The sequence below is a fragment of the Molothrus ater genome, chromosome 3, assembly GCF_012460135.2.
Source record: "Molothrus ater isolate BHLD 08-10-18 breed brown headed cowbird chromosome 3, BPBGC_Mater_1.1, whole genome shotgun sequence".
In the NCBI taxonomy this organism is placed as follows: Eukaryota; Metazoa; Chordata; class Aves; order Passeriformes; family Icteridae; genus Molothrus; species Molothrus ater.
In genome coordinates this window covers 110,477,857-110,505,107 of record NC_050480.2, presented here as the reverse complement: position 1 = coordinate 110,505,107, position 27,251 = coordinate 110,477,857, and the positions used below count along the sequence as shown (strand labels likewise).

At 48.7% G+C, this 27,251-nt stretch overlaps 1 protein-coding gene across 2 annotated transcripts; it reads left to right on the top strand.

Annotated features, from left to right (window-relative positions):
* Positions 1-1,062: 1,062 nt before the first annotated feature.
* GATA4 (GATA binding protein 4) lies at positions 1,063-24,715 on the top strand. 2 transcript variants are annotated; one of them, XM_036380651.1, is made up of 6 exons: positions 1,063-1,591; positions 19,888-20,054; positions 22,784-22,909; positions 23,428-23,515; positions 23,774-23,919; positions 24,533-24,715. In XM_036380651.1, exons 1-6 carry the CDS (start codon positions 1,063-1,065, stop codon positions 24,713-24,715), a joined length of 1,239 nt encoding a protein of 412 aa, XP_036236544.1. The 2 variants fall into 2 exon arrangements, with proteins under 2 accessions (XP_036236544.1, XP_036236543.1); XM_036380650.1 differs by having other exon boundaries at positions 19,885-20,054.
* The last annotated feature ends 2,536 nt before the right edge of the window (positions 24,716-27,251 follow it).

The window sequence follows — 27,251 nt, the reverse complement described above, 5'->3', positions numbered from 1 at the left end:
CATGAGGTAAAGCACCTCTTTCCCCCACCTTGTCCCACGACTCTGGGATGTTCCTCCCCACCCAGACCTACGGCATTCCCAGTCCCCAGTGGGTCACCCCACACGGGAAAAACGGGGGAGAGGGATAGAAAACACCTGGAAAAGGGAGTTTTGTGGGCGCTGCCTGGGCTCAGCTCCCCACTTTGGGCAGCACTAATGGGGCTGCAACGGGTAATGTCCCCCCCTCTCCTTGAAGTCCCCTCGGTCCCGTCTGGCCGGGCTTTAGGGGGTGCGGACACGCGTGGGGCAGGCGAGGGGTGGGATGGGCGAGCCATCCTTCCTCCTTTCCCTCTTTCCCCCCCCTACTTTTCCCTAATTTAACTCCCCCCCACCCCAGCCCTCCCGCCGCCCACATCAAACGCCGGCCCCGGGGGCCATTAACAGCTTAAAGCACCGATCGTACCTGCGGGACAAAGGTTTTTGCTGCGGGCCACAGGAGAGAGCATCGCTGTCTCTCACCTTCCCGGCTGTGTCCCCCTTCCTTTCACCTCCCCCCCCCTTCTCTAACCTCCTTATCTCCCCGCCGGGGGGGTCCCGGCCCGGCCGCCGCCGCCGCATCCCGCATCCCATCCCGGCAGCATCTCCCCCTGCTCCCCCGGGGTTGTTGGAAGGGGAGGGCGGGAGGGGAGGGAGGAGGAGACTGAGCGAGGGTTTTAAACAGCCCAGCCTGATGGTGGAGGGCGGGGGGGTGGGGGGGCGGGAGGTGATGGATGGAGCCCGGTGGGAGCAGCTAAATCCAGGCGGGAGCTAAATTTCCCCTCCGGAGGGACCCGGACTTGTTGCTCGGGGTCTGCAAGAGGCGGCGGGACCTGCTTGAAGGTGGGGAAGGTGGGCGGTGGGGAAGAGAGGTGGGGGGGGGGTCGGAGGAAAAAAATCGCATCGCTGGTGGTGTTTTGGTTTTGGCTGGAAGGCTTGCGCCCACGCGGGACCGCTCCGGGGGAAAAAAAAAGTGGAGCCGAGGGTTTTCCAGGCGCTCCCCATCGCTCTGGATCGCGGCTGGGCTTTGGGGAGGCCCCGCACGACATGTACCAGAGCTTAGCCATGGCAGCCAACCCCGGCCCTCCGGCGTACGAGGGGGCAGGTGGCTTCATGCACAGCGCGGCCGCAGCGTCCCCGGTCTATGTGCCCACCACGAGGGTCACCTCCATGCTCCCCAGCCTGCCCTACCTGCAGAGCAGCGCCTCTTCCCAGCAAGGCAGCCCCGTCCACTCCAGCCACTCCATCTGGACTCAACCCGGAGCCGAAAGCGCCGCTTACAACCCTGGATCTTCTCACCCTCCCGTGTCACCTCGGTTCTCCTTCTCCACCAGCACCCCCATCCCGGCCACCTCTTCCCGGGAAGCGGCGGCGGCTTACAGCAGCTCCTTGAACCTTTCTGCTAACGGGAGGGAGCAGTACGGCAGGGGCTTCGGCAGCTCCTATTCCAGCCCCTACCCGGCCTACATGAGCCCCGAAATGGCCACGACCTGGACTTCCTCGCCCTTTGACAGCCCCATGCTGCACAACCTGCAGAGCCGAGGGACGCCCGCGGCCGCCCGCCACGCCAACATCGGTGAGCACGGGGCTGGGAAATAGGAGGGATGGGAGGGGAAGTTTCACCCCGTTACCCCCCACCCCCCTCCAGATTTTGGGGCACGCACCCCTCTGTGAGTAGGTTTTGGTTTTTGGAGGGAGGAATTTGGAGTATTGGGGTTGGCGCTGTCTGAGTGGTCTCTCTGTCTGGAAAGCATCGGGGTCCTTATTCTTATTTATTCTGCAAAATCACCAGTCCAAAACATCCTCAAAGTTTCCAAAAAGTAAACGAAATTTAGGGCAGGCCCGGAGCGGCAAGGAGTGATGAGCTGAGATCTGGAGCGACGGCCTGCTGGCTCCTCGAACAGCTCAGAGGGGATTTAGGGACTCTGTGATAATTTTGGGGTGCAGGACCACGAAGTTCCATGGACACGCAGGCAGACCCTTCCTGAGCTGGCTTTAGGTGTTAAACTGGGAGCATTGAGAAAGCAAAGTTGGGTCCATGAATTCCAAATCTTCCCTTCGGGCTGTTTTACGTTCTGATCTTTTAAAAAATTCTTTTGGAAAGGTCAATTGGGCTACAAAAAGGGAGAGCAGAGAGAAATTTAGAGCTGAGATGAGAGAGATGATGGAGAAGGATTAAAAGAAATGCATCCACATTTATAATGGTGCTTTTTGGGGAACTCAGGCACATCTGAACAACACAACCCTGGTATTTCAGAGTCTCCTTGCCCCAAAAAATCTCACCCTGATCTCTTGTGCTGAGTCCAGTCTCAGAGCCTTTCATTTCATTAAATTCCTCTGGTTCCTACAACGAAGAATTGGTCCAAATGGCTTAAAATACTGCTTTTATATTTTGTGAGGTGGAAGAGGGATAAAAGGAGAGAGAAATGCTGGCACATCTTTGCATGGTGGTTTCATAAACCCTTTTTTCCTTCCCGCCTCCTCTCCATGAAGGTATTTCTGTCGGCTTTGGGGTCGGGGTTAACAAAGAAAATACCTCAAATTTGTCTGCAGATCTATTTTACGATTGTGTTCTCTGACCCGAATTTTGGAGGATGGTTTTTCCATCGTGTCCAGCGGGATTTGCGCTGTCTTTGGCACTATTTTAAGATGTTAAAAGAAGGAAAGTTGAGTGTCGGTGAAGGCTTGGCCTTGCCAACATCTTGTGCTTTTCTTTAGGTACTAGAAAATTTCTCAAGACGAGGAACAGATTAAGGATAAAATTTTAGCCAATCAGGCAATTTTTTTTGGAAGCCATGAGAAGGCAGATCGTAGAGGAAAAAATCAGGATGAATTAAACAGTCAAGTATTAATTGAATATGAGGGAGCACATACGAATATTTGTATTTTACCATGGTGCCATCTCTTCCTTGGGGGGAAAAAAATATCACCTTTTTGCGGTGATTTCAGAAGGGCTCTTAATAATAAAAATACCCTAAACCCAAAATAATGCAAATGAAGAATTGCAGTTGCAGAAACACCCATCAGCTTTTAAAGCGCAAGGGCATTTGGAGGCTTTGAGCGTGGTGGTTTGTGCTGCAGCTCCGCATTTTGATGGCAAAAAAAAATAAATATAGGGTTTTAAATAGCACTGGGAATAAGGGATGAGTTGAGCCAGTGCAAAATATGGTTTTTAATGAAGGAGGAAGGAGCCGGGACTCCACGGCCAGGTCTTGATTCTCGGCAGTGGACGAATCGGGTGCCGGATTCTCGGCAGCGCAGCCGAATCCGCGGGATTCATTAGCATGGGGCTAATTACGCCTCTGCCTTGGATATGGGAAAGCGTTCGAATTTTAAAGCAAAAGTGCCTGAGTTTTGGTTAAAAAAAACCAACAAAACAAACCAAAACCAAAAACAAAAACCCAAAACCAAATAAAACAAAATACTGCCTGAGAGCTGTTGAGTTTTAAAAGGATTTTTGGAAGGCGGCTCCTCCGGGAAGCAGTTGAAGGTCCAGACCTGCCCCGTTCCCACTTCTCCCTGAGTCGGGACGCGGCCGCTGCCGGGTCCCTCCTTGAAGCCGAGCGACGCTTTGGGCATCAAGGGGGGTTAAGTAAAGCACGTAGAGGCTGACTGTGGGACTCTGAGCGGGAAAGGGTTTTATTTTAATGATTTTAAGGGTAATAAACACTGAAAAACTGAAGGCACCGAAAGATGTAGTGGGGGGGGGGGACACCGCTGTGGATTATTCCCATCACAGACCCACTTTAATTCCACATCCGAGCCTGGTCAGCACCTGAGAAATCCCCGGAAGGGTGGAATTGACTCTTTCTTTGCCTTTTCTTAGGGCTAAAAGTAATTTTATTCTCTGCACAGCGAGGAATCTCAAGGTGGAAACGCAATCCTTTTAAATGCGTGAAATATAAATATTTCCAGCGCTCTCATTTTCTTTCCCCAGAGAAATAACCACCACCTTCAAGTAGCGCTAAATGCAGAGCACCCCTGGGGTCATCAAAATTTTAATTATGACGATTTTTTAAAAATAAAGATCAAGTATAGGCAACTATATGCAGAAACTAATTCCCTGTCTATACAATTGGGCAAGACGTTTTCCTCCCTGTTTTATAGCAATATATCCCTGTAACAAAAAAGCAACACATAGAGAAAAGAAGATTAGTGAAAACGTATTCGAAGAAAATAACACTAAAAGAAATACAAATCTTCTTGTTTTTCCCTGAATTAAGGAATTTTTGCCTGCGTTAAACCCTGGTATGAAGCACTGGGAAGGATGGGTAAAACGTATGGGCCCGTTTGGAAAACTTTCCCAGGTGTGAGTTCGAAATGCCAAATTTGGGCTTTTCAGGATAAGTTTGGTGACTGATTTCATTACCCTGAAGAGCAGGATCAGACCCTGTGGTCGAGGCAGTGAACTTGCCCCAGGCGTTGCCTGGGATGGAGTTACTGCGAATTCCCGACTTAATGAGGCATGAAAAGGACCAGCTGCAGAATCCCCTCTCAAAAGACTTCCCCGCCAGCACCAAAAATCTCTTGAAATCGCTCCCAAAATTACCCTAGATGGGCAGTTTGGCTCTTGCTCCTTCCCCAGGCGGAGGGGAGCGGGGATGGAGGGCGGGCACGGGGGTCCGAGCGCATCCATCCCGCAGCTCCTCGCTGCCTCCTGGATCTTTCCAGGCTGGGGAAGGACGCTCCGATCCCGGATTTCATTTTGCTCACAGCGGGGATTTTACTTTCGCTGTGGCATCGCGCAGGTATTGCTGTGGTTGGGGATAAATCGGGGCTGTGGGCATTCCTGGCGGGCGCTTTTTGGGTTGGTTTTTTGGGGTTTTTTTGGCCAAATCGAAGTCAGGGCTCCTCAAGCAGGCGCTGCTGGAACACAGCAGCAGCATCTGGGAAGATCAAAGCCTGGAGCAGACACTGGGTTGGAAAATGTCCTTTCTGCTGCTGGTGGGGGAGAGATTGGGAACTAGATCTTAAGCTTTCCCACAGGGATGCTAAGAGATCTGCCCTGTCGCATCCCGGGGCTGACATTTCCAGTGATTCATTGGCATTTGTTGCAACCCTCTGCCCTACAAGCAGCCCCTGACCTTCCCCAGGCACCAAGGGACAAGGTGGCTGGTCCCTGTGGGGTGGCAGGCGATGAGGGGGGCCCAGCACCGTCCTGTCCCTGATCCTGGAGGGATGGGGCCATAGGACAGAGGCATGTGAGTGCAGGATGGCAGAAAAGGCTGTAGGACATCGGGAAGGGGCTGTGGGCAGCGGGATGTGGTTGTAGGACATCGGGAAGGGGCTGTTGGACGTGTCTGCCTTTTCCTCCATCCCCCGTTTCGCAAGCAGCCGCATTTCTCACCCCAGCCCCGCCGGCGGGGAAGGTTCGCCCAGGGCTTTGTTCCCCCCGTCCGGGTCTGAATCCACCTTCTGCTCTCCCTCCTAATTTAATTGTCACCCGTCAGTCTGGGATTTGGGATGAAACCCACAGAATGAGGGTTTCTAATCTCTGAGCAAGATCAAGCTTGAACGCAAAAGTGTTTATTCCCCTCTCCAAGCCCCCCCAAGCAGTAGAATTTAAATTTCAAATAAATCAGTGATAATAACAAAAATAACACCATCACGGGCACTCTGTCACCGCTATTAATAATTCAATTATTTACTTAAAAATTGTACTGTATTACCAAGCACAACTTATGTTGCACTGAACAGCCAAGGGGCAGTATATAATAGAAAAGTTCACAAATTTTTGTAGAGCAGTAAAACTTAAGGCAGTGGATGGTGGTGCTTAATATAAGACTTTATTAAACCAGGATCAATTATTTTTCATCTATCCATGCGGATTTCTTTATCCCTATAACAATAACAGCAATATTTTTTTTAAGAGACAACTTATATTTTCCTCTCTACATTTTTTTTTTGCCAGAAATTTTAAGGGAAAGAGGTGAAATTCTTGGAAACAGATGAGGGTTTATCAGGCAGAGTATTCCAAAGGAAACCAGGCCCAATCCTGACACCTCTGTGCTCTTCTGATGATGGGAAAACCTTGGTTTGGCTGGCAGAAAGGGGCTCCCCAAAACTCGTTCTGCCAAATACAGAGGGGTATTTTGAAAGGGCAAAGCATTTCTCTCTGAAAATTTAAGGATGTACGGAAAAAAACACCAACAAAGTGCCAAATACCCAATAAAATTCCAAACTGGGTGAAAAAGTGGCTTTTTACGTGCCTGAAGGTTGGCAGCCCATTGTTTCTGAGGGACGATATTAAAATAAAGGTGCAATTTTAAAGAAAATTCAGTTTTAAAAAATTGATTGTATTGTCCCAAAACCTTCAGAAGTTTTGTTTCTCATCAGTGCGGGGCTCTGGGCTGAAACTTTTGCTCCTTGAGCCCTGCAGAGCTTTGCAAGTGTACGGAAAAAATGGAATGCAAATATATCAACTTTGAGAGGTTTTATTCCCAAATCTGCCCACCAGCCCAGTGTTTCCTTCCCTCCCCACAATTTCCTTATTGGAAAGAAGATGCAGAAGTGGGATTTTCAGGGATCTCCCCCTGCTCAGTGATGTTCCTGGGGATTCAAGGGGCAGAGGAAGCCAGAATCTTGGGTTCTTCAAGGCTTTTGCAACTGAACTATAAAAAACTTGACAAAGAGTCTACTTCCCCTTTGGGGCTCAAAACCAGGTGGGAACTTACCTCAAGAGCTCAGTCCCTAGGCTTAGGAAAGAAAGTTTTGCTGATGCTGGGAGGGAAAGGCAGAAATGCAGATTTTTGCTGCTCCAGCCGCACGTTTTGGGGACGTGGGATCCCGAAAAATGCGATTACGCTGCCAAAACCCTTCGGTTGTAATGGCCAGGTTGGGTTGTTACAGGTCCGAGTTGCTTTGGAGTGGGGAATGTGTGTAATTATGCCTGCAGGATTGCAAAAAGAGAGATGGGAATATCTGGAAATGACAAATATTCACCTTGCCGGCGGGTGGGAATCTGCGCTGCCGTCTGGCAGGAAGGTGTAAATTTGCCTTTGGTGTGCTAGTGTGAAACACTGCTTAAATAACCAGGGAAATAGGTGAGAATATGCTTTGACCTCCCAAATTAACCCAAATTATAGAAGCAAATTTCATTATAAGGTCGGTTTGAGGGGTTTTTTTTCAGTTTAAGAAAAACTGGTCTTTCTGCTTCATGGCACCGAACTCTTGCAGCTGTCTACGATCATATCCCGCATTATGGCAAAATATGAAAACTTCTCCTGCCTTTCCAAGGCTTCTCCACATCATCGGTCACGGTGACCGGGTCTGAGCTGTAAATACATCTGTAATGACAAATTAAACCCAATTATCTGCCAGGCCTGAGCACTGAGGTCTCCCCACACACTGGTGCTTGCACTTGCGTGACAGTGCTCGAAAATAATCCCAGCACCGTTGGCACGAGTGGCATGAAAGGCTCTTTTGAAAACACCCGTGTATTCAAACGTACTCCAAAATATCAGGGTTTTTTCCATTTTTTTCCCTTTTTTTTCCTTTTTTTCCAAGAGCTCCTTGCTGCAGGGTGCGTTGAGTTTGCAGCATTGCCCGCGCTCTTGCACCTTTCTAAACGCTCGCGGTGCTCGGCGGCGATTTCTTTTTCAATACGATAAGCTTGGGCTGGATTTTCTCATCCCCCAAAAAAAGAACTGGCGGGTGCTGGGTGTGCTCCAAAAGAAGAGCCAGGCAGAGATTTTCCAAGTTGGATGCAGATCTGACTCCGTCGTCAGCGCTGAAATGTTTCAGCTTTGGGGTTTTGGCAAGACCTGGGTTTTAAAGCCAAATCTGGGGCAGCGTCAACTGGAAGCAAAAATAATATTTTCTTTTCCAAGAAGTGCCCAGTGATTAATTTTTTTCTCAATTATTTGCTGGCACAGAGGGTTTTTTTTTGCTTAATGAGGTGGATACCTAATTGTAGAATGAAGTCTTTGCAGGGGGGGACAAGTTGGGTATTTCCAATCTCTTTTTGCTTTCTCTGTCTTTTTAAGGCCAAACCTGCTCAGGTTTTAGGATCAGCCACCCCCTAAAAAATCAGAAAAAACAGTAACAAAATAAAAAACAACCTCAAAAATACCCACGTTCCTTGCTCAGAGCTGAATCTATCCCTGAATTAAAGCACAGGGCAGCTCACTGGGAGCTGGTGCAGGATCAGGCCCATGCAAATAGATTCCATAGGGAAGAAACTCAGCCCACTGCAAATTACATGGGAATTTACATGTGTTCTCAGGGAGGTGAAACCCTAAAATCCAGTGGGAGCTTCCTTTTTTTCCTGAGAAGTGGTGACTTCGTTTATATGCTGCAGCATGAAGGAATTCAGGATGTTTTTTAAATTATTTTTAGTCACCCCTAAAGCTTGTGAGACCCTTATCAGAGCCAGCTGGGCTCGAACCACTCACACCAGACTTGGGAGAGACTCGGAAATTAATTTTGTTTGTGAAAGAGGAAAAGAAATAACTCCTGGAAAGCCAAAATTTAATAATTTTTCCAGCAGAGGTGGGGTGAGGGCAGCCGGATGAGGGATCCCGCAGGGCTGAGCTCCCGTCTCCACCAGGGACTGGTACTGGATTGCTTCTGAATCTGGGATAACAAAACTGCTGCCTGGAAATGCTTCCTCCTAATCCCTGGGAATTAAGTTGGTGTCTGCTGGGGGAGCATTTCAGGAGAGGTCTCGTGGTGGGATGCCGCTCACTGTTCCTGCTCTCCTTCCCAGGGCTCAGCCCTTTGCTGCTGGACAATGCTTCCAGCACAGTGGATTTACAGGGAGCTGGGATGGGGCTGGGTTCCCATTGCCATCAGACTCTCCTAAAGGTTAAAACCCAAATTTGGGGGCAGAGCTGAAACAGGGAGGGAGAATGAGGCCACACCAGCCCCTCCAAGCAAGATTTTGCCAATTCTTCCTGGTTTTTCCACATGGAGCTCCCTGTGTTCATAATATTTAAGCAAATTCCACGCTGTCCTCTGACCTGTAGAGCCTCCTTTGGCTCTGCAAACACGTCCAGACAGTTCAGGGGACATCTCCCTCTTGCTGGATTCCCAGCTGCCCACCCCTGGCTGTTGCCAGCCTTTGTGCTTTGGTGCACCTCAATTTTCCTTCAAGCTCCAGCTTCCGGAGTCTTGTTATCATATGTCAGGCTCTGCTCTTTCAGAAAGGGAAAGAAAAGCTTTCCTGGGCAAGGGAGAGGCTGGAAAACCCTGATTCCTTCATGCTGAAATCCTAGATGAGGCAAAAAAAAAAAAAAAGCAAAACAAAACAAAAAACAACCTAATATTTATTATTCAAACTCCAATGACTTTCCAAGACAGACTCTTGGATTTGCAAGCCAGGGAGCCACTATTATTCAACATCCAGGGCTCGCAGTGCTGGAGCTGTAAAAAAAAAAAAAAATCAGTGAGGCCCTGAGCCCCAGACATCAGGACTCCTCCAAATGACGTGTGGTCCCAGATGTCTGAGATTATTTTGGGAAGGGAGTGCTGGCCCCAGGGGCTGCCTGCCTGGGGGGCTGGCTGCTGGGAAGGACTCTAGGTTGGGACATGCCTGGGTGGTGTGGAGCATGAGAGGGGCAGCTGGTTTGGGGGTGGGATGTCTCTTCCTCACACTCCCCTGGGCTGGGATGATGCTCTGGATCCTGGGCATGACTTTTCCCATGTTTCAGTCCTTCATTATTTCCTTGGGACAGATGAGTGATGCTGTAATTTATCCTGCCCCTCTGGACATGAAGATCTGGGCTTGAGGGTCTTTTCACTTCCCAAAATAAGTAGGACCACAAGCAGGAGGGGGATTTCACCCTGTTTCCTTTGCCTCGAGCCAGGGAAGGGTCTCACTCTTGCCTGCTCTCCCTGAGCACTTCTCTTCCCAAACCCAGTCAGGCTCTGGCACCTCCCTCCACACAAATCAATAACAACGGGTGGGCAGGTTAATTATAATCACAGAATAAACGCCGCGGTCTCAAAGTTCACCCGACTTCAGCAGCATTTCAAAACGAGCGGACGGCGCCAAGAAACTTTCATTGATTCCTCTGGGGCAGGTGTGGGAGTTTGAACCTGTCCCCAGGCTGATCTTGATTCGAGGCTACTCAATTTTCCTCCTTATCTCGACTTTCGCCTATCTTATAATGCCTGTTATTTTAGATAAAAAGTCCAATCAATTGAGTTAGAAAAACTGCAAGTTATATGTGGCCCTGATAAGTTCAGTACCTGCCGTTTTATTGGCCTGGGCTGCTGAAGTGACCTTTGCAGATGCTTTATCGTCCCCTCCTCCCTCCCCGCTCGGGGGCTGAGTTGACTTAACATCCAGAATAACTAATAAAAAAGGAAAAGAGAAGGGCCAGGGGTTAGACAAACTCACTGTCCCCTCTAACGTGATGAGCCCTAGTAAACACCTTTTTGTTTGTCCCTGGCTGGAGTCCTGCTGGGAGGCCGGGATCTGGCCTGGCTTGTGCTGGTGCAGCTTCTCTGAGTGGGATTTATCAGTGGAACAACTCTGAACTGGAGGCAGAGCCTGTGTCTAAATCAGTGAAATGAGAACAAAACTGGGACAGGGGTTTGGAGTTTGGATGTGTCAGTATTGGTTGGTGCTGTTGTGCTCAGGGAGGGATTGGATGTGTGGAGCAGTCCTACATATTTCATATATTCCTACACATGGTATAGACATGTTTTATATTTATAAAGTGAGGTGTTTTAATATATCATATGTTTTACACATATAAAATGAATTTTTAAAAAATATATATGTGTGCACTTGTGCACCTATATATAAATATATGTTCACACACTATTCTATATAGCTAAGTTCTATATGGTCACAGAATAATAATAAGTTTAATAGCAAAACCAGAAAGAATTGATTGGAAGCGATTCCTAACTTGCTACAGTGGCATTCTCAAGGACATCCCAGGCATCACTGCCTATGGAAGAGGGTCTGGAACTAAATTATGTTTAAGATCCTTTCCAACCCAAACCATTCTGTGATTCTAGGATATGTTATGTGTACATATATAAATATATATGTTTATATATATGTATACCACATGCCCACAAATATAATAAGAATAATTCAATTGTATTATTGTATTTCTACAAGAAAGATTTTGCCCATTTGCTTTAGATAAATGTCTATCATTTTGATCTGGAGGAAAAAAAAAAAAAAACCAAACACCACAAACATGGAGTTTCTGGAGTTGTAGGACTGTAGAAATGCACATTTTAAGATCCCTAGCAGGACAACCAACTCAGCAGTGGCTGAGGGCATGTGGATGAGGCTTTGGGGAGCCCAAGGATGGACATTCCCCCATCTCCTAATGAAAACCCAACAGACCATAATCTTCAGTCACTGGTGAAGAACCATCTTGGGGCTGTCCTGTGCAGAGGCAGGCGTTGGACTCAATGTTCCCTGTGGATCCCTTCTAGCTCAGGATATTCTGTGATTCTGTGGTAATTGTTCGCCCCTGGCATGGTCCAAGCACAGACCATCTCAGGCTGAGCCCAGCCTCTCCTGGTGCAGCTCCTGGGAGGAAGTTTGGATGGGATTGGGGTCCCAGAACATTTGAACATGGCCGGACTCTGCTGGCCGGGCTTAGGGTCAGGCTTCACCACCTACCCAGTGGCTGGCCCTGGCTCACTGGTTACCCTGTAGCCATAAGGCCAATTCCCATGGCTCAGCCACGGAGCAGCAGCCTGGCAGGACTCCACAGCACACCTGCTTGTGGTCCCCTGTGGGGACACCAGGAATGGCTGCACATGATCCATTACCTGCTCCCAACTCAGAGACAGCTGCCCAGGAGGGATCATGGCACTGCAAATCCCAAGCTTTTCTGATCCTCTTCATTTTTTCCCCACCGTCCCTTCCCTGAGGCCATCAAAGAAGAGTCTCAACGGGCACATCCACTTGGAGATGGGCCAGATTTCAAGGAGGGCAAGGCTGTGGCTCTTTTTTCTTTGTCAAAAGAGAGAAAGACCATTTCCAGGTGCCTCCTGCCAAGCAGACCCCAGGCTGTGGCTGACCCCATCTCGCCCATTCCCTGGGCTCTCCATGCTAATCTGAGATTTGTTAAAAAATATTTGGACAGTCGATAAGCGGAGGAATCTTCTGTTTATCAGAGGAGCCTCGGATATTTACAAGCATAAGAACTGCAAGGAGGAGTAAGGAAGGGGAGGTCACCTTGGTGGGTGGGAGTTCACTCAGGCACAACTTGACAGTCAGCAGAAGCTGCTGTTGGACACCAGGTTGGTCTCTAAAAGGTGGCCAGGAGGCTGGCCACCAAAAGACCCTCACCAAAAGACCCTCAGGGATGTCTGCATTCCTGTCTCCTTCAGAGCAGGCTGTGCACCTTTGGGATGTGGGATACATACACATAACATGGTCCTTCAGTGTGTGTGTGTGGACTCTCTCTCCACTCAGCTCTGGGATAACCACGGGGCTGGATGGTCTGGGCTTTGGTGGTTTTTGTGTGCTGAAGAGCTGTCAGTGCTTTTCCAAGCAACCAGGCTGGCCATCCTCCCAGCTCCTGCCCCTTCTCAAAGTACTCTTTAGATCTGATTTAGAGGAATCCAGCTTGTTTCCACCCATCCTTCTTCCATCCATTTCTTTTCTCCAGCTGTGGCTTTTGAAAGCTGTCCTCTTGCTCACCTCCAGTGTCACTCATTGTCATGGGGAAAGGACAGCGTCACCACGAGATGAAAAGCCTTGCTCAAGGGCATCCTAATGCAGAGCCAAAACTCAGCTCCAAGCCAGGCCCAGAATTTGCCCAACCTTCCCATCGTGGCCCTCCTGCACATGATCTCAGCTGGTCCTTTGGCTGCTTCCACCTCCACCGTCCTTCAAAGCACAGAAAACATATCCATGAAGGAAAAGGAGTATTCCTGGCTGCTGGCAATGGTGTGTGCCACAGACCTTGGCTTGCCGCAGGCAGAGCAGGGAGTGCTGCAGGGGAGGGACACAATGTTCCCTTTGCCTTGACGTGAAACATTTGGCCTGGGAAGGGTTGCACGGGAAATGTCTCGCCGTGGTGTTTCGCGAAGCCGGGGAAAAAGCAGATTTCTTTGCCTTCTGGAAAGCCAGACTGCAGGGTGAATGTTTCCTCAATAAGCAATAAGTAGGGTCTTTATGTTTTCAGAGGGAAAACTGTTTGGCCCAGGCAACTAACTGGGTACACAGCCACCATTTTCTCCACCACAGATGTGGCAGATAAACCCTAAAACTTTCTGGGATGGCACCAAGCCATTTCTGTGAGGCTGCACAATGATGCTTTTTGCTTGAAACCATGTTTCTGGCAAAGTGTGGGGAATTTACCTGGTTCCCCACTTCTGCAGATCCTCAATCACGTGGATGATGCCTTCTGTTAACACAGAGCAGAGGAGAGCAGGGAGCCACATTCCCACAGCTCCCAGCCCAGAGATGGGCACTGCTCAGACAGGCACTGTCCTGCTCTCCCTGTGTTTAGATCCCATTAATCTCTAAAACCCTGGGTGAATTTTCCCCAAATTCTGTCTTAGAGGAAACAGGAAGATAAGAGGGACCAGAGGGGGAAAAGCCAATGAGCAAAACCTGCTTTTATAGAAACACCCTTGGCTCCCTCAGCTCCTTCCTCACTTTCTGATCCCAGCCTGCGTGCCATGATGGTGATGTCCTCATGGACAAAGAAAAGGCTCAATGGCTCAATGACAGCTTTCCTTTGGCTACAGAGCTCCACCATGCATAAATTTGGGATTTTAAAATTTTCCTGGTCACTCCCTGCCCATTCCCCTTTTGTCTCTCCTTTTTTTTTTTCCTTCTGTGCCACAATCCTGGATCAACCAGCCCTTTTAGCTGGGATGTGATCTGACCAGAAACCTTTTGATGGGCTTTTCCCCTTGAAACTTCCACTTCTGGAATCACGCAATTCATGGAAACACCTCAACCCATCTCAAAGAAAAAGAAGATGTGACTTTCAGCTCCTCTAGCTGAAGCAAAATGCTGGTTTAAAGGACCCCAAAAGGCTTGAAGAATAGGAAGGATTTCCAAACTGCCACTTTTTAATGGGAACAATTTTGGTATTTGGGACAGAGTGGCTGGGAATGGTAAATCCTGTATCCCCTGGCATGCTGTTGTGGCTGTCCCTTGAAGCAGAAGGTGAGGGTGTCCTGGGTGGGATTCCAGGGTGTCCATGTCCTTTGCCTCAGCTGCGAGTGCCCCCGAGAGTCCATTTGGGGTTTGTGTATACACAGGATCGTGGCTCTCACCTCTTATCATAACAAATTGTTTTAGGAAACTGCTTCTCTGCTGGGAAAACTGCTCTCAGGCTGTGTTTAGAGCCTCTAAGTGGCCTGGCTGTGTTTGAAGGACAGCTCCTCCTTTGCTGAGTTGCTTCATTGGGTTGAGGAGACACTTCTGCAGGGGGAACTGTTGATATCAAATATCTCTCCAGCTGTAAACAAAACTCCAGTGCTATATTAATGGAAGTCTCTTTCCATCCAGAGAGGGTGAAAGCAGGAGGGGGTTGGAGGGAAGTAGAAGACAACCTCGTTGTTTCTCATGCAGGAGGGTCTGACTCAAACCAGGGTAGGGAGGGCTCTTTGTCCCTTTCCACAGGATAATGTAGGAAGAGAAATTCATAAATTGGATGCTGGCTCTGAACTGAAGGATTCAAAATCCTTCCTTTTTCTGTTATGATTCCTTAGGTTCCTGATCCATCAGGTTTATGCATTCAAGATGATCTCCCCTGTGCAAAGAGATTTAATCACAGAATCCCAGAATGGAGTGGGTTGGAAGGGACATTAAAGCTCATCCAGTCCCACCCCCTCCCATGGACAGGGACACCTTCAACTATTCCAGGTTGCTCCAAGCCCCATCCAACCTGGCCTGGACCACTTCCAGGGATGGGTTGCTAAAGAAAGCCCAAAGGTCTGGACTCAGGAATGGATGTAGTGCCAGGCTGGCAGAGTTGGGGTTTGCAGAGATGGTGGAAAGAAGTCACTTCAAGCCACGCTCCAGGCTCAAGCCTTGGGTTGAGTTGCAAGTGGATATCTGGTTGTCCTGTTTGGGAAGGCAAAATTCCTCAGACTTTTGATGAGCCAGAGGTGTTGGAGGTGTGGGCTGGCAGGACCAGCTCCAATTTTCCTTTTTGATGACCTCAGCATTGTCCGATCTCAGTGGATGTGAAGGATCCCTCCCAACGACCCAGTGTCACGAAGGGCCACATCCAAGAATTCTTTTTTCCCTACCAGACTCCTGTGTCCCACTCAGGAGTCACTCCTGGCTCCCTGGGGACTGGATATCCCATTGTGGAAAGTATTTCTGACATGAGCATACTCAAGGCCTCACCCAAGATTAGCAGACTGTTGTGCAACACACAAATGACATTTCCTGCCCTGGGGACCTTGCAGTGCTCATAAACAGTAGATGTGAGGGGGAAAAAAAATCTCATTTTACACAGCAAGTTGATGACCAGGATGGGGATGGGACACAATCCATCCTCTCCACTGGTCATTCAGTGAGATTTCATGATCTGCTTTCATGTGAGAAGCTCCTTCATTGACTAAAGGCAGGGTTTTATGAAGAATTAAGCAGAAGGCCATCAGGATTAGCCAACACCAGGGACCCAGCCCATAAAAAGGACTGAATGATCCCAAGATACAAGATAAGGGCTTGGCAAAGGCACGTGGGGGAGCTGAACATTCAAAGAGGAAGATGAGGCCACTCAGCACACATGAGGCTCCCCCAGCTGTGAGCTGACGTCCTTCTCGGCCTGATCAGCAAATCCTTCCCTCAACCCTGTCCCAGTGCTGGCTGTACCTGGCTTCAGGAGAGGGAGTAAATCATTCCAGCAGAAAGGCCATTCCAGAGGTCACCGGATGGACCCATAAATCTCCATTATCAGGCAGCGGCTCCTGTGCCACAGAACGGAAATTATTGCCCTGAGTGTGACTGGGGGAGCCTTTCCTTCCCCCCTCATTGTTCAGGGCCCTCCGGGAGCCGCTCGGGCCATTTGCTGCCTGAATAAACGTTTCCTTTCCCGGCTGCAAAGTACAAGGAATAAGTGTCAGGGGATCTCATAATGCCAGGATTTAGAGCTCCAGCCCCTGAGCCAGAAGCCAAGGAAACACTTTGCTGCCTTTTCCTGGGGAGTCTCCATAATCCCCATTATTAATAACAGTGACAAATTAAACAATTAGTGCATTTGAAGCCCAGTGACCTCCATGCCCAATTTAGCTCAGCCTGATTGGAGATCCCAGCTCCTATGGGCTCTGAGCCCTGGGAACATTTTGGTTTCCTGGGTCCTGAACACCCACCCATATCAAACTGCACAGGCTGCAGGTCTTCAGGTGATGCTTTTTCATTATTTTGTAGATATTCAGGGTTCTTCAGAGCAGCAGGGATGTGTGGCCAGAAGGACAGCTCAGAAAGCTCCCCTTGGCAACTTCGTCCTGGAGCTCACTGATGCAGTGAAATTATATATATATATATATATATATAATTGTATATATACAAAATAACAATTATAAAAATATAATTTCTTCTAGAAAGAAATCCAGTCCCTTGTTTCCCACTTCCTTAGGGCCCAAACACCCTTTGTTCAATAAATGACACGCACCAATCCCATATCATCATCTCTAAACCAACTTCCAGCAGTGTTCAAGACACCTCCTGTGCCATCCCAAAGCATTCTTTGAAGCAGGTGAGGATATCTCTCCTCCAGGTGATATCTCCCGAGGTCAAGGAGCTCTCCTTGCTCTGTCAGGGCTGCAGGAATATTCTTAATGAGGTTGCACTTGGCAGGTGTCATCTGACTCAGCACTGGGTGGTGCCCAGGGACACACCCATCTGATAGGGGCTGTGATTAGGGAGAGCCGCCCATTGCTGGAGCCTTGGTGTCCCCTGGGAACAAAGTCTGTCCCTACCTGACTCAAACACCAATGATTCCTGTTTATGAACGTTCACAAGGATCACCTTTGCCTGCAGCAGAGAGGGGAGAGTCTCACAAATGTTATTGCCACGGAAGAAGAAGGGGAGTTTTGGAAACTTCAACCAATGAAAGTTTGGATGGGGCTTGGAGCAAGCTGGGATAGTTTAAGGTGTTCCTGCCCATGGCAGGGGGGTGAAATGAGATGGGCTTTAAGGTCCCTTCCTACCCAAACCATTCTGTGATTCTATGGAAGTCCCTTGAGAGAGATGCTCCAGTCCAAATCCCATGGAAACGGGAAAAACCCCAAAACCCAACCCAAGGGCACCAAAGAAATAGGAAGAATATCAGCCAAATGCAGATGGGAAAGGAGAGCAGGTCTCAAGGAGGGTTTGCACTGGTGTTTTGGGTGTTGATGAGAAACCAACACTGAAAATAACATGGCATTGGAGCTGGGTGTCCTCCCACTCTTGGGAAATAACACTCAGCTCTTGGCAACAAATTATTTATTGCCAGCAGGTAGAACACTTACATTTTTCTAAAAACAGAAATATATCCATACATGACATTTTTTGAGGGACTTTCTTATTCAAGAACTAGTCAAATTCTTAACATTTCTGAGGGACTGTTAGGAATTTTCTCCTTTGTCTTCTATGAAAAACTTTTGTATTTTGGTTTTCTGGTGGAAAAATTTCCAAGACCGTATTTTGTAATTATTCACAGACACAACTCAAATCACTCAAGTTTTAACCGTTACCTTTTGATTACCTCTGCTTTGCTAAATTCTCCCTGGATTATGTCCACAACCTTGTACTGAATTATTTTCGAAGAAGAAGGCATTTTTTACAGGAAAAAAAATTACTGCAAAAATACTTTGGCTTTTTCTTTGGAAAATTATAATCAAAAACCTCAACAACTTCTAGGATGAAAAAAAAAAAAAGTGAAATGTTTTCCTTTCTTGAGATTTTTCAAGGAAACGAGTTCTTTCCTGACCAGCTGTTTCAATCCCTTCTCTTTTCAAAGGAAGTTTATTTGATCTACATTTTGGCTGTGACTCAATTGTCATTTTAAGGGTGAAAGTGAGGGTTATGGTATCACTGAATCCATGTGGACAAAAATCACCTGGAGGGATTCCCATCTTTTTGAAACCACCAGAATTGCCCCAGGGTAGTGAGATTTTCCTAAACTGCTGGGAAGATACTGGATTCCTGCTTTTCTGGATCCAGAGCTGCTTGGGTACAATAAATTAGTGTTCTCTACCATTTCCCCTTGGGCACATGGTGTAATCTCTTGCCATTTTTAGCCAGATTTCCTAGGGAGAATTAGGCTCACGTGAATATTTGTCTCTGCTAACTGGCGCCACTTCATTAATTTTTTTTGTCCTTTGGCCGCTTCACAGTTATGCAGTTTCCTGCAGATTTTCCAAAAATAGTCTGGGGAAAAGAGAAAATAAGGCCACGTCTGAACATAACCCTTGCTAGACATCAGAGAATCCACACGGGACTGAGGCACAACTCAGCCAGAAGCCAAATTTTGTTGGTTTGCTCCTTGGGGAGCAATTGTCTTCCAGCAGGAAGCTGAGATTTTTGTGTAAAAAGCAGGTGGACAAGCAAAAAATACAGTGAAGTTCTTGGTGTCTGGAAGGATTTGTATGGAACAGGGAGGGAGCTCATCCAAAGGATGATGCAGTTGAGCTGTGTTGTGCTGACCTTGGAACCTCCTGGTCCTGCCACAGCCAGAGGGACTGGACTGGCCCAGCCCAGGGCAGTTCAGAGAATGGTTTGGGTTGGAAGGGACCTTAGAGTTCATCTCATTCCACACCCCCTGCCATGGGCAGGGACACCTTCCACCCTCCCAGGTTGCTCCAAGCCCTGTCCAGCCTGGTGTTGGACACTTCCAGGGATGGAACTGCCACAGCTTCTCTGTGAAACCTGTACCAGGGACTCCCCACTCTCACAGGGAAGAATTTCTTCCTAACATCCAACCTAACCCTGCCCTCTGTCAGTTTAAATGCATTCCCCCTTCTCCCATCACTCCATTCCCAGTTGTCCCTCAAATCCCAGCTGCAGCCAACCCTCAGTGCAGGATGTACCAGGAATGCAGTGGGTGGATGCAGCAAGCCCTGGAGTGTGGCATCAAACACAAGACAGATTCCATCAAAAGCTGAGCCTCTAACACACATAAATTCCCAACAATCCCTGTTAGCGGTCAGCCTGAGCTGGGGTTTGAATGCCAGAACCATGGAATTGTTTGGGTTGGGAGGGACCTTAAAGACCATCCATTTCCAACCCCCTTCCATGGGCAGGGAACCTTCAAGTTGCACATGTGGATTCCTGCACCTCAGGAGATGTTTTCCATGCAGAGAACGGGGTGAAGGCACATGAACCTCCCCTTGGAGGTTCCTCCCCTGCAGCCATTCCCCCCAGCAGAGGGGCTGGGTGAGGAATATTCCCATGGGGAGCAGAGTGCCTGGAATGGTTTTCCCTGCCCAGCTGAGATGCAGCTGCCTGACCTCTGGGCAGTTCTGCTCTGTGGGGTTTGTGTTTATTCGTGGTCTCAGGAATCTGCCTTGATTGTAACCAGGGTTGTTCACCTGCCCTGATCTGCTTCTCCTGGCTATGGCCTATCTTGAAAATTGGATAACATCAGAGCAGAAGGGAAAATTGGATAACATCAGAGCAGAAGGGAAAATTGGATAACATCAGAGCCTCCTTGTATCTGTGTCCCAGCCCATCCCTGCTGCCACAGAAGTCCTGCAGCCATGACAAAGAAAGGAGTCTCTCTTCCCAATAATCCTAGGGGGGTTTCCTTGGGAAATAAAGAGCTGTTTCTTGCAAAAGATTTCTATAAAATCTCTTTCTTGCAACCTATAAAATCTGAATATTTGTGATTTCTTGAAATATCCCTTCTGGGCTAAACTGAGAAGCAGAGCATCAATTACAGGTACAGCCACCTAATTAACAGAGTCTTTTTCCCTTCTCTCCCATCCTGGCAGCAGAATTTTTTGATGATTATTCCGAGGGGCGAGAATGTGTCAACTGTGGGGCCATGTCCACCCCGCTGTGGAGGAGGGACGGCACGGGGCACTACCTCTGCAACGCCTGCGGGCTCTACCACAAGATGAACGGCATCAACCGGCCCCTGTTCAAACCCCAGAGGAGGCTGGTAAGTCCAGATCACACATGTGGGAGGAGGAGGCACAGAAATCTCGGCCAGCTGGAGATGCCGGGGGTGTTTTAACTCCCATCTGCCCAGCTGAGGTCCAGATTTTCAAAACAAGCTGGATTTTCTCATGCTTGGGATACTCCAAGCCCTGGTACTGCCCAGAGAAGTTCTCCAGACACTCAGCCAGGCAGTGGAAGGGGCTGTAGGACACGGTGATTTTGGGATATTTGGAGGAATGGCAACTCTTTCCAGTTCCAGCACAGCACCAGTCCATCTTCTCTTACCCACAGGGGTCCCTGGTCACTGCTGGTTGAGCCTCTCACTTCATGGTGACTTTTCTGGATATGTTTTATGGATATTCTGCTCCCAGATCTGTTGAGTGAGGTGAAGCGCCCATTGTAAGGCAGGTCAGGGCATCCCGAAGCTTCTGGGGTCAGGGTGGGGTGTGCACAAGGAACCTGGGGTACAGGAACAGGATTGTTCAACCTGGAAAAGAAAAAAATTTGGGTTGACCTAATTGCAGCTTTCCTGAGGGAAGCCTGTAGGAAAGATGGAGAGACACCATTTACAAGGATGACAGGACAACAGGGAATGGTTTCAAACTGATAGACCAGGTTTAGATGAGATATCAGGAAGAAGTTCCTCCCTGTGGGGTGCTGAGACCCTGGCACAGGTTGTCCAGAGAAGCTGTGGCTGCCTCTGGATCCCTGGAAGTGTCCAAGACAAGTCTGGATGGGGCTTGGAGCAACCTGGCATAGTGGAAGGTGTCCTTGCTCATGGCAGGGGGTGAAACTTGATGATCTTTAAGGTCCCTCCCAACCCAAACCTTTCCATGATTCTGTGAGCTCAGTGTTGATGATCCTGCTGCTCCCTGCATGTTTTGGTGAGGGATTTTGGGAAGGTCTCTGTGTCCCCAATGACATGAGTCCATCATGACAGGCTGAGAAGGTTGGGACTGTTCAGCCTGGAGAAGAGAAGGTCTTGCGGAGACCTCACAGCCCCCTCCAGTATCTGAGGGGTCCTACAGGGAACCTGTGACTCTTCATCAGGAACTGGAGTGACAGGAAAGGAGCAATGGGTACAACTTTAAAGAGGGGAAATTTAGGTTTGGTATTAGGAAGAATTTTTCTCTGTGAGGGTGGTGAATAGGTTACCCAGGGAAGCTGTGGATGCTCCAGCCCTGAGAGTGTTCAAAGCCAGGCTGGATAAGGCCTTGAGCAACCTGGTCTAGTGAAGGTGTCCCTGCCCATGGCAGGGGGCTGGGGCTAGATAAGCTTTAAGATCCCTTCTACCCCCTTAAAATTCTATGATCCTACAACATTCTACGATTCCATAACACTCTCTGATCATGAACCCTAGCTAAAAGCAGCCACCGGAAAGCCAGATTTCCACACTCCTTGTTTTCCTCGAGGCTCCATCCCCACAGTGCCCTGCCCTTTGCATCGCTCAGCCCTGTCTGTGCCCAAACCCGGCCGTCCCTGCGAGCTACAAAAGTGACGCCGGCAGCCTGAGCGCTGCCAGCAGCCACGGGCACCGAGCGCCCTCTTGTGAAACGCCTTTCCAGAGTCCCAATGATCCGGGCAGGATCTCATCCCGGCACCCAGGACCTTCCCTCTCTCATTTACTGGCCTCTAGGGCCTGAGCTTTGAAGGGTGATGGCAAAAGTCAGGCAGGTGTGGAGGATTTCTTCCTCCACCTCCCACTGTTTCCCAGCTCAAAACTTGTATTTTATATGGCTTCAAGCCTGTTGCTTTCTCCTGTTGCCTTCTGAGCCTGACTAAACCAGTTCACCCAGAAAACGAACTTTGGGTCTGCTTCCTGCACTAATTCATTAGTCAGACTTCCTATTAATTATCTCTCTTTATCAAGAGGAGGCAAACACTACTGGAACCTTCTTTTTTTTATCTTCCCCTTGAGCTCTATAAACAACACAGCACAAAGCCAGCAAGGAATATGTAACATTTATGGTATTGATAACATCTTACTGGGATAGCCACGATGCCTGGAAAGGGTTAGGAGCTGGAAAAGGTGGGATGGTCTGGGATCCAGACACCTTAGGGTAGATGTGTACATGTGCAGGGGGTCTCTAAGCTGACACTAGAGCTGCTGGAGATCTGGGGCTCTGCTCAGGTGTTGTGGGATTCTGGAGAAAGGAGGCTCAGAGGGACCTTCTGGCCCTCCACAACTCCCTGACAGGAGAGGGCAGCCAGGTGGGACTTGGGCTCTGCTGCCAGGAAACAGGGACAGGATGAGAGGACAGGATGAGAACCTGAGGCTGTGCCAGGAGAAGTTCACTTTGGACATCCAGAAGAATTTCCTCACTGAAACAGTGGTCAGGCACTGGCAGGGGCTGCCCAGGGAGGTGCTGGAGTCCCCATCCCTGGAGGTGTCCAAGGAACAACTGGATGTGGCACTCAGTGCTCTGGGGAGGGTCACAGGATGGTGATCGGTCGATGGTCTTGGAGGTCTTTTCCAATGATTCTATTTCATGTCTCTGGTGCCATCTGAGATGGCCCAGGAGAGCTGAGACTTCCTGGAGTCAAGGGAAAGGCAAGAGGGGCAGAATGAGGCAGCCGGACAACTGCAAAGGGGCAAAAAGATAAAAAGCCAGAGAAATACGAGAGGCAAGAGGAGAGGGAACCCTGAGGCGTGGTGGAGTGAGCTGGTTGGGGTGCAGCTGGTGAGGGCACTGCAGGGCTCACTGTTTGCTTGCTCTGTTGTCCCCACAGTCAGCATCCCGCCGCGTTGGGCTCTCCTGTGCCAACTGTCACACGACGACCACCACGCTGTGGCGCAGGAACGCCGAGGGGGAGCCCGTCTGCAACGCCTGCGGGCTCTACATGAAGCTCCACGGGGTAAATCCTTGCTGTGGGAGGCTGCTCATGGCGCCAGGCTGGGGGCTGGGTTCTTTACATAGCTCTGTGCTCTCCCAGAACTGCTTTTCCTGCTGTCCTTTTGGGTTTAATCCCCCTCAAGGTTATGTCGTGTTTATGCCTGCAAGGGGGTGAACATGCTGCGTATTTCTCACTTACTAATTAGGTCCCCTTTGCAAATAAGTCTTAAAACCTAATAAAACTAGGCCCAGCTTCTTCCCACATAAATTCAGGCATTTTAGTAAAAAAGCCAAGTCTGAAGCACAAACACATGAGCTGTAGTTCCATTCTGGCCCTAAAACACTCAATACCATGGTGTGATCTTCCTATTCCCATTTGGATGCACATCTTGAATCTCTCTTGACCAGGGAATTTGGGCTCCATCTTGTTGTTGCTTTCATTTAAACCAGCTCAACCACAAGTTAGAACTGGAATCATGTTCCCTGAGATGACCTTAAGGACATTCAGAAACCAATGTGCTGTTCTATTTGGACTCACAGGTCCCAAGGCCTTTAGCCATGAGAAAAGAGGGAATTCAGACGAGGAAACGCAAGCCTAAGAACCTTAACAAAACAAAGGCACCAGCAGGTAAGTGTTAAATGAAGGAATTTATTTTATTATGTATTTGTGTGTGCACTTGTATTTCTAACCACAGTGCCCTCGAACTAGAGAAATCCAATGACAAAACAGGCCAATTTTTAAAAAAATGGGGAATGTCTAAATACCTGAACACCCTTCCAACTATTTTAAAATTTATTTTTACCACACACTTCTGGGTGAGTGAGCACAACTCTGTGCTGAAAGGTCTTTGCAAAGAGCCTGTTTTACCCTCTGGTTTTGCCCCAGGCCCATCCAGCAGCGAGAGTCTTACCCCGACCACCAGCTCCACCAGCAGCAGCAGCAGCAGCACCACGACCACCGAGGAAATGCGCCCCATCAAAACAGAACCTGGGCTCTCATCTCACTATGGGCATCCCAGCCCCGTTTCTCAGGTACTGAGGGGAGGTGTTAGCAGTGGGAAAAAAAAAAAAAGGGAAATAGGGTGGTAGACATGGGGAGAACATCCTCATAACTTTACTTAGGTACTTAAAGACAAGCACCGGAAGGGAGGCTGCGGGAAAAGATGGAGAGAGACTGTTTACAAGGGTCTGGAGTGATAGGACAAAGGGAAATGGCTTCAAACTGAAAGAGAGAGGTTTAGATTGGATATTGGGAAGCAATTCTTCCCTGTGAGGGTGGTGAGGCCCTGGCACAGTGTGCCCAGAGGAGCTGTGGGTGCCCCATCCCTGGAAGTGTCCAAGGTCAGGCTGGACAGGGCTTGGAGCAACCTGAGAAGGTGGAAGGTGTCCCTGCCCATGGCAGGGTGTGGGAAGGAGATGATCATTAAGGCCTCTTCAAACCCAAATCCTTCTGTGTTTCTAGAATTAGAAAGAAAGGGAGACAGGAAGAAAGAGCTTGGCCAAAGTATCCCACATAGGGTGCAATCTCCAGCCCTGCAGCAAATCCAGACACATTTTAACAACAGCACCAGCCCACACTAAAGGGATTCACATGGTCCTCTAAGGTTTTGAAGCTTTTTTTCACAGCATTCTCCTTTTTCCATAGGCATTCTCAGTCTCTGCCATGTCTGGACATGGATCATCCATTCACCCTGCAATCTCAGCTCTGAAGCTTTCCCCCCAGGCTTACCAGTCAGCCATGAGCCAGTCTCCCCAAACCAGCTCCAAACAGGACTCCTGGAACAGCCTGGTGCTGGCTGAGAACCATGGGGACATCATAACTGCATAACCTGGCCCTTTCCCTATGAACTCCAGGCTGATCTGCTTGAGAGATGAAGAAGATGCCACATAATCATCAAGTCAATGTTGTCTCCACCTCCCCTGCTCTCCTGCCTTCTCTCCCCTTGTGAGATGTTCCAGCAAAGAGGTAAAGAGAACTTATCTGAGGTGTAGGGGAGATCTTATGAAATGAACAGAGAAGACTCAAATCTCAGAGTAACTCAAGGATTTTAAGCCTTTTTTTCCCCACTTTAAATGAGCCTCTCTATTTGACTGTCACCACTTACTATGAAACAGCCAGAAACACAGAGACGGACACAGTTCTTGAGTTTTATTTAACGATTAAATATATGGCATTTTAAGACTCAGACAGTGGTGGAACAGGGACACTTCTTCTGCCACCACCCATTCTTTTCCTGAACAGAAGAAAATGCCATTGTCTTCTCATGACCCAAATTTAGTGATCTTCCACCAAATGGAGCCAGTTCCAGGACTGTTTGCTGAACAGACTTCACTAGAGATTCTTTAGTGGCTTTAGTGGACTTGATATGATGTAGGGCAGAGAAAAAAAGAGACATCCCCCTTCCTCCTCAGCTCACACATGCAGAGCATTGTCTTCATTTTTCTAGATGGTCTGGAAAGCTCATGAATGTCTGTATTTAATAGTAACTCCTTTCCTATTTATCACTACAAAATCATGGGACTGTGTTTCCGAAAGGTTGTTGGCTGAGCCTGGAGTAGGTCTGTCCAAAGTCAAAGGAGGATTTTGGAAGAAGGAACCTTCTGGAAGAAGGTAGATGAGACCCATGCTGGCCATCAAATCCTGGAGGAAATGGCTGGGCTCTTCCCTGATGGATAGCAACAAGCCAGGTTTAGAGATGATTCAAGAGCACAGCAAGTGAAAGATGCTCTTCTAACGCTGCTGGGCCACTGCTTTTCAGACAGATAATTTAATTATTTTGCCTATTTTCATGTTGGTTTGGATGCCACTGATGAAATCTGACTGTCACTTATTTTTGGCTGTACTGTGAGTGCCCACTTTCCCCCAAACAGCTGGCTCATGACCATTTCCCACATCTAATCCTTTAGGATTTCACTTTTTGCAACAAGCAGTGGCTTCAGCCCCTACTGGAGGTGGCAGGGGCTGTTTTCCTTATCAAACATGTGCACAGACTTGCTTGCCTGCAAGAGAAGCACAACTCCATTAAACAAGACTCGACTGTTTGCTTGCCCATAAGGCTCTCAGCTACCAGGGAATCCTGGCAAATGGAGCTGGAAGAGATGCTAAGAGCAGGACTCATTCCCTTTTCCCAAAGGGATCAATCTTTGCCTAATCCAGCCCTGACTGCTCTGCCTCTGGTTTAACAAACTCAAACTCCAGCAGGGCAGACGCCACAGCTCCCCTGGGCAGCCCAAGTGCTTCACCAGATGCTTCCCTGACGTTTGCATCAACATTTCCAAGGAAGAACAGCTTTGCCTGTCCACGCAGAGAGTTCCTGGGAGACCTCATCCTGCAAGATTCTTCACTCTGGTTTCTGTATGCTCCCAAGCTCTGCTACCTTTCTTGCCTTCCCAGCTCCTCTCTTTTCCTCCCCGCATCCAGGACTCGAGTACAGAACTACCAAGTGAAAAATCTCTAAGGGGGATTGTGCAACCCTCCCAAATGTGCCACCCTCTGCCTCCCACTGTTTAACACTCCCACAAGGAGTGCTCTTCCACACAAACTAAGGCACGTGACTTGGTGAAGAGGAGAGCCACGGACAGGTTTGAAGCAAAAGAATGGCATTGTGTTGTCTTTGCTTGAACTCACCCTTTTCCTCCCTATGGTGTAAAAGCTTCTCTATGGAGAAGGATTCAACTGGACTGGTCATGACTGGAGAGTCCTGAACCCTCCCACATTCCCTGTTCTCTCCATAGCTCAGCTTTGCAGCGTTTTGTAGGGGTGACAGAGCCTCCACACTCCCTAGAGAAAAGCACCATGGCAATGGTGCCATGGGAACAGCTGGGTGGTGTTTGCACCAGTTCCCACTGTTTTGTGGAGCTAATGCAATGTTTAGCCTCATTAGTGCTAATTACAGATGAGGGAAAGACATTCATGAAACATGAATACAAAGAAATTAAGTTCTGTGATTTTGTTCCGACCTGCTAGGCTTTAGAGAAGAGGCCAGAAATAGCCCTGAAAAAAAAATAATTTTAGGTGAAAACACAAAGGTGTTTCTCCATTGGCAGAAAGATCTTTAGCCAAACTCCTCCTTAAGTAAATCCCTTTGCAAATGGCAGTCAAGCTCTCCTGGGAGCTGGCTGTGAATTCCTGGCCATAACACAGCAGCCTGCACCACAAAATGCCACGTGGCTCATGCCAGCTTTTGAGAGGTCCAGAACTACCCTGGAAAGCCCCAAGAGGAAGTGGAGCCTCCTGATAAGGATTAAAAGTCCAGACCAACCACAGCCCTATTTCTCCTTCCATCTGGAGGCTCACACTGGTTCTACCTTCCCTTCCCGATTGCTGTGCTCCTCCTCTTTCCCTCAAAGCCAAATTCTCCAGT

Bases quoted from the DNA above. Each gene is read 5' to 3' on its own strand.
- GATA4 (XM_036380650.1), top strand. From the start codon at position 1,063: ATGTACCAGAGCTTAGCCATGGCAGCCAACCCCGGCCCTCCGGCGTAC. The intron at 1,592-19,884 runs GTGAGCACGGGG...CCATCCTGGCAG, and splicing joins CGCCCGCCACGCCAACATCG to CAGAATTTTTTGATGATTAT. The intron at 22,910-23,427 runs GTAAATCCTTGC...TTGGACTCACAG, and splicing joins TCTACATGAAGCTCCACGGG to GTCCCAAGGCCTTTAGCCAT.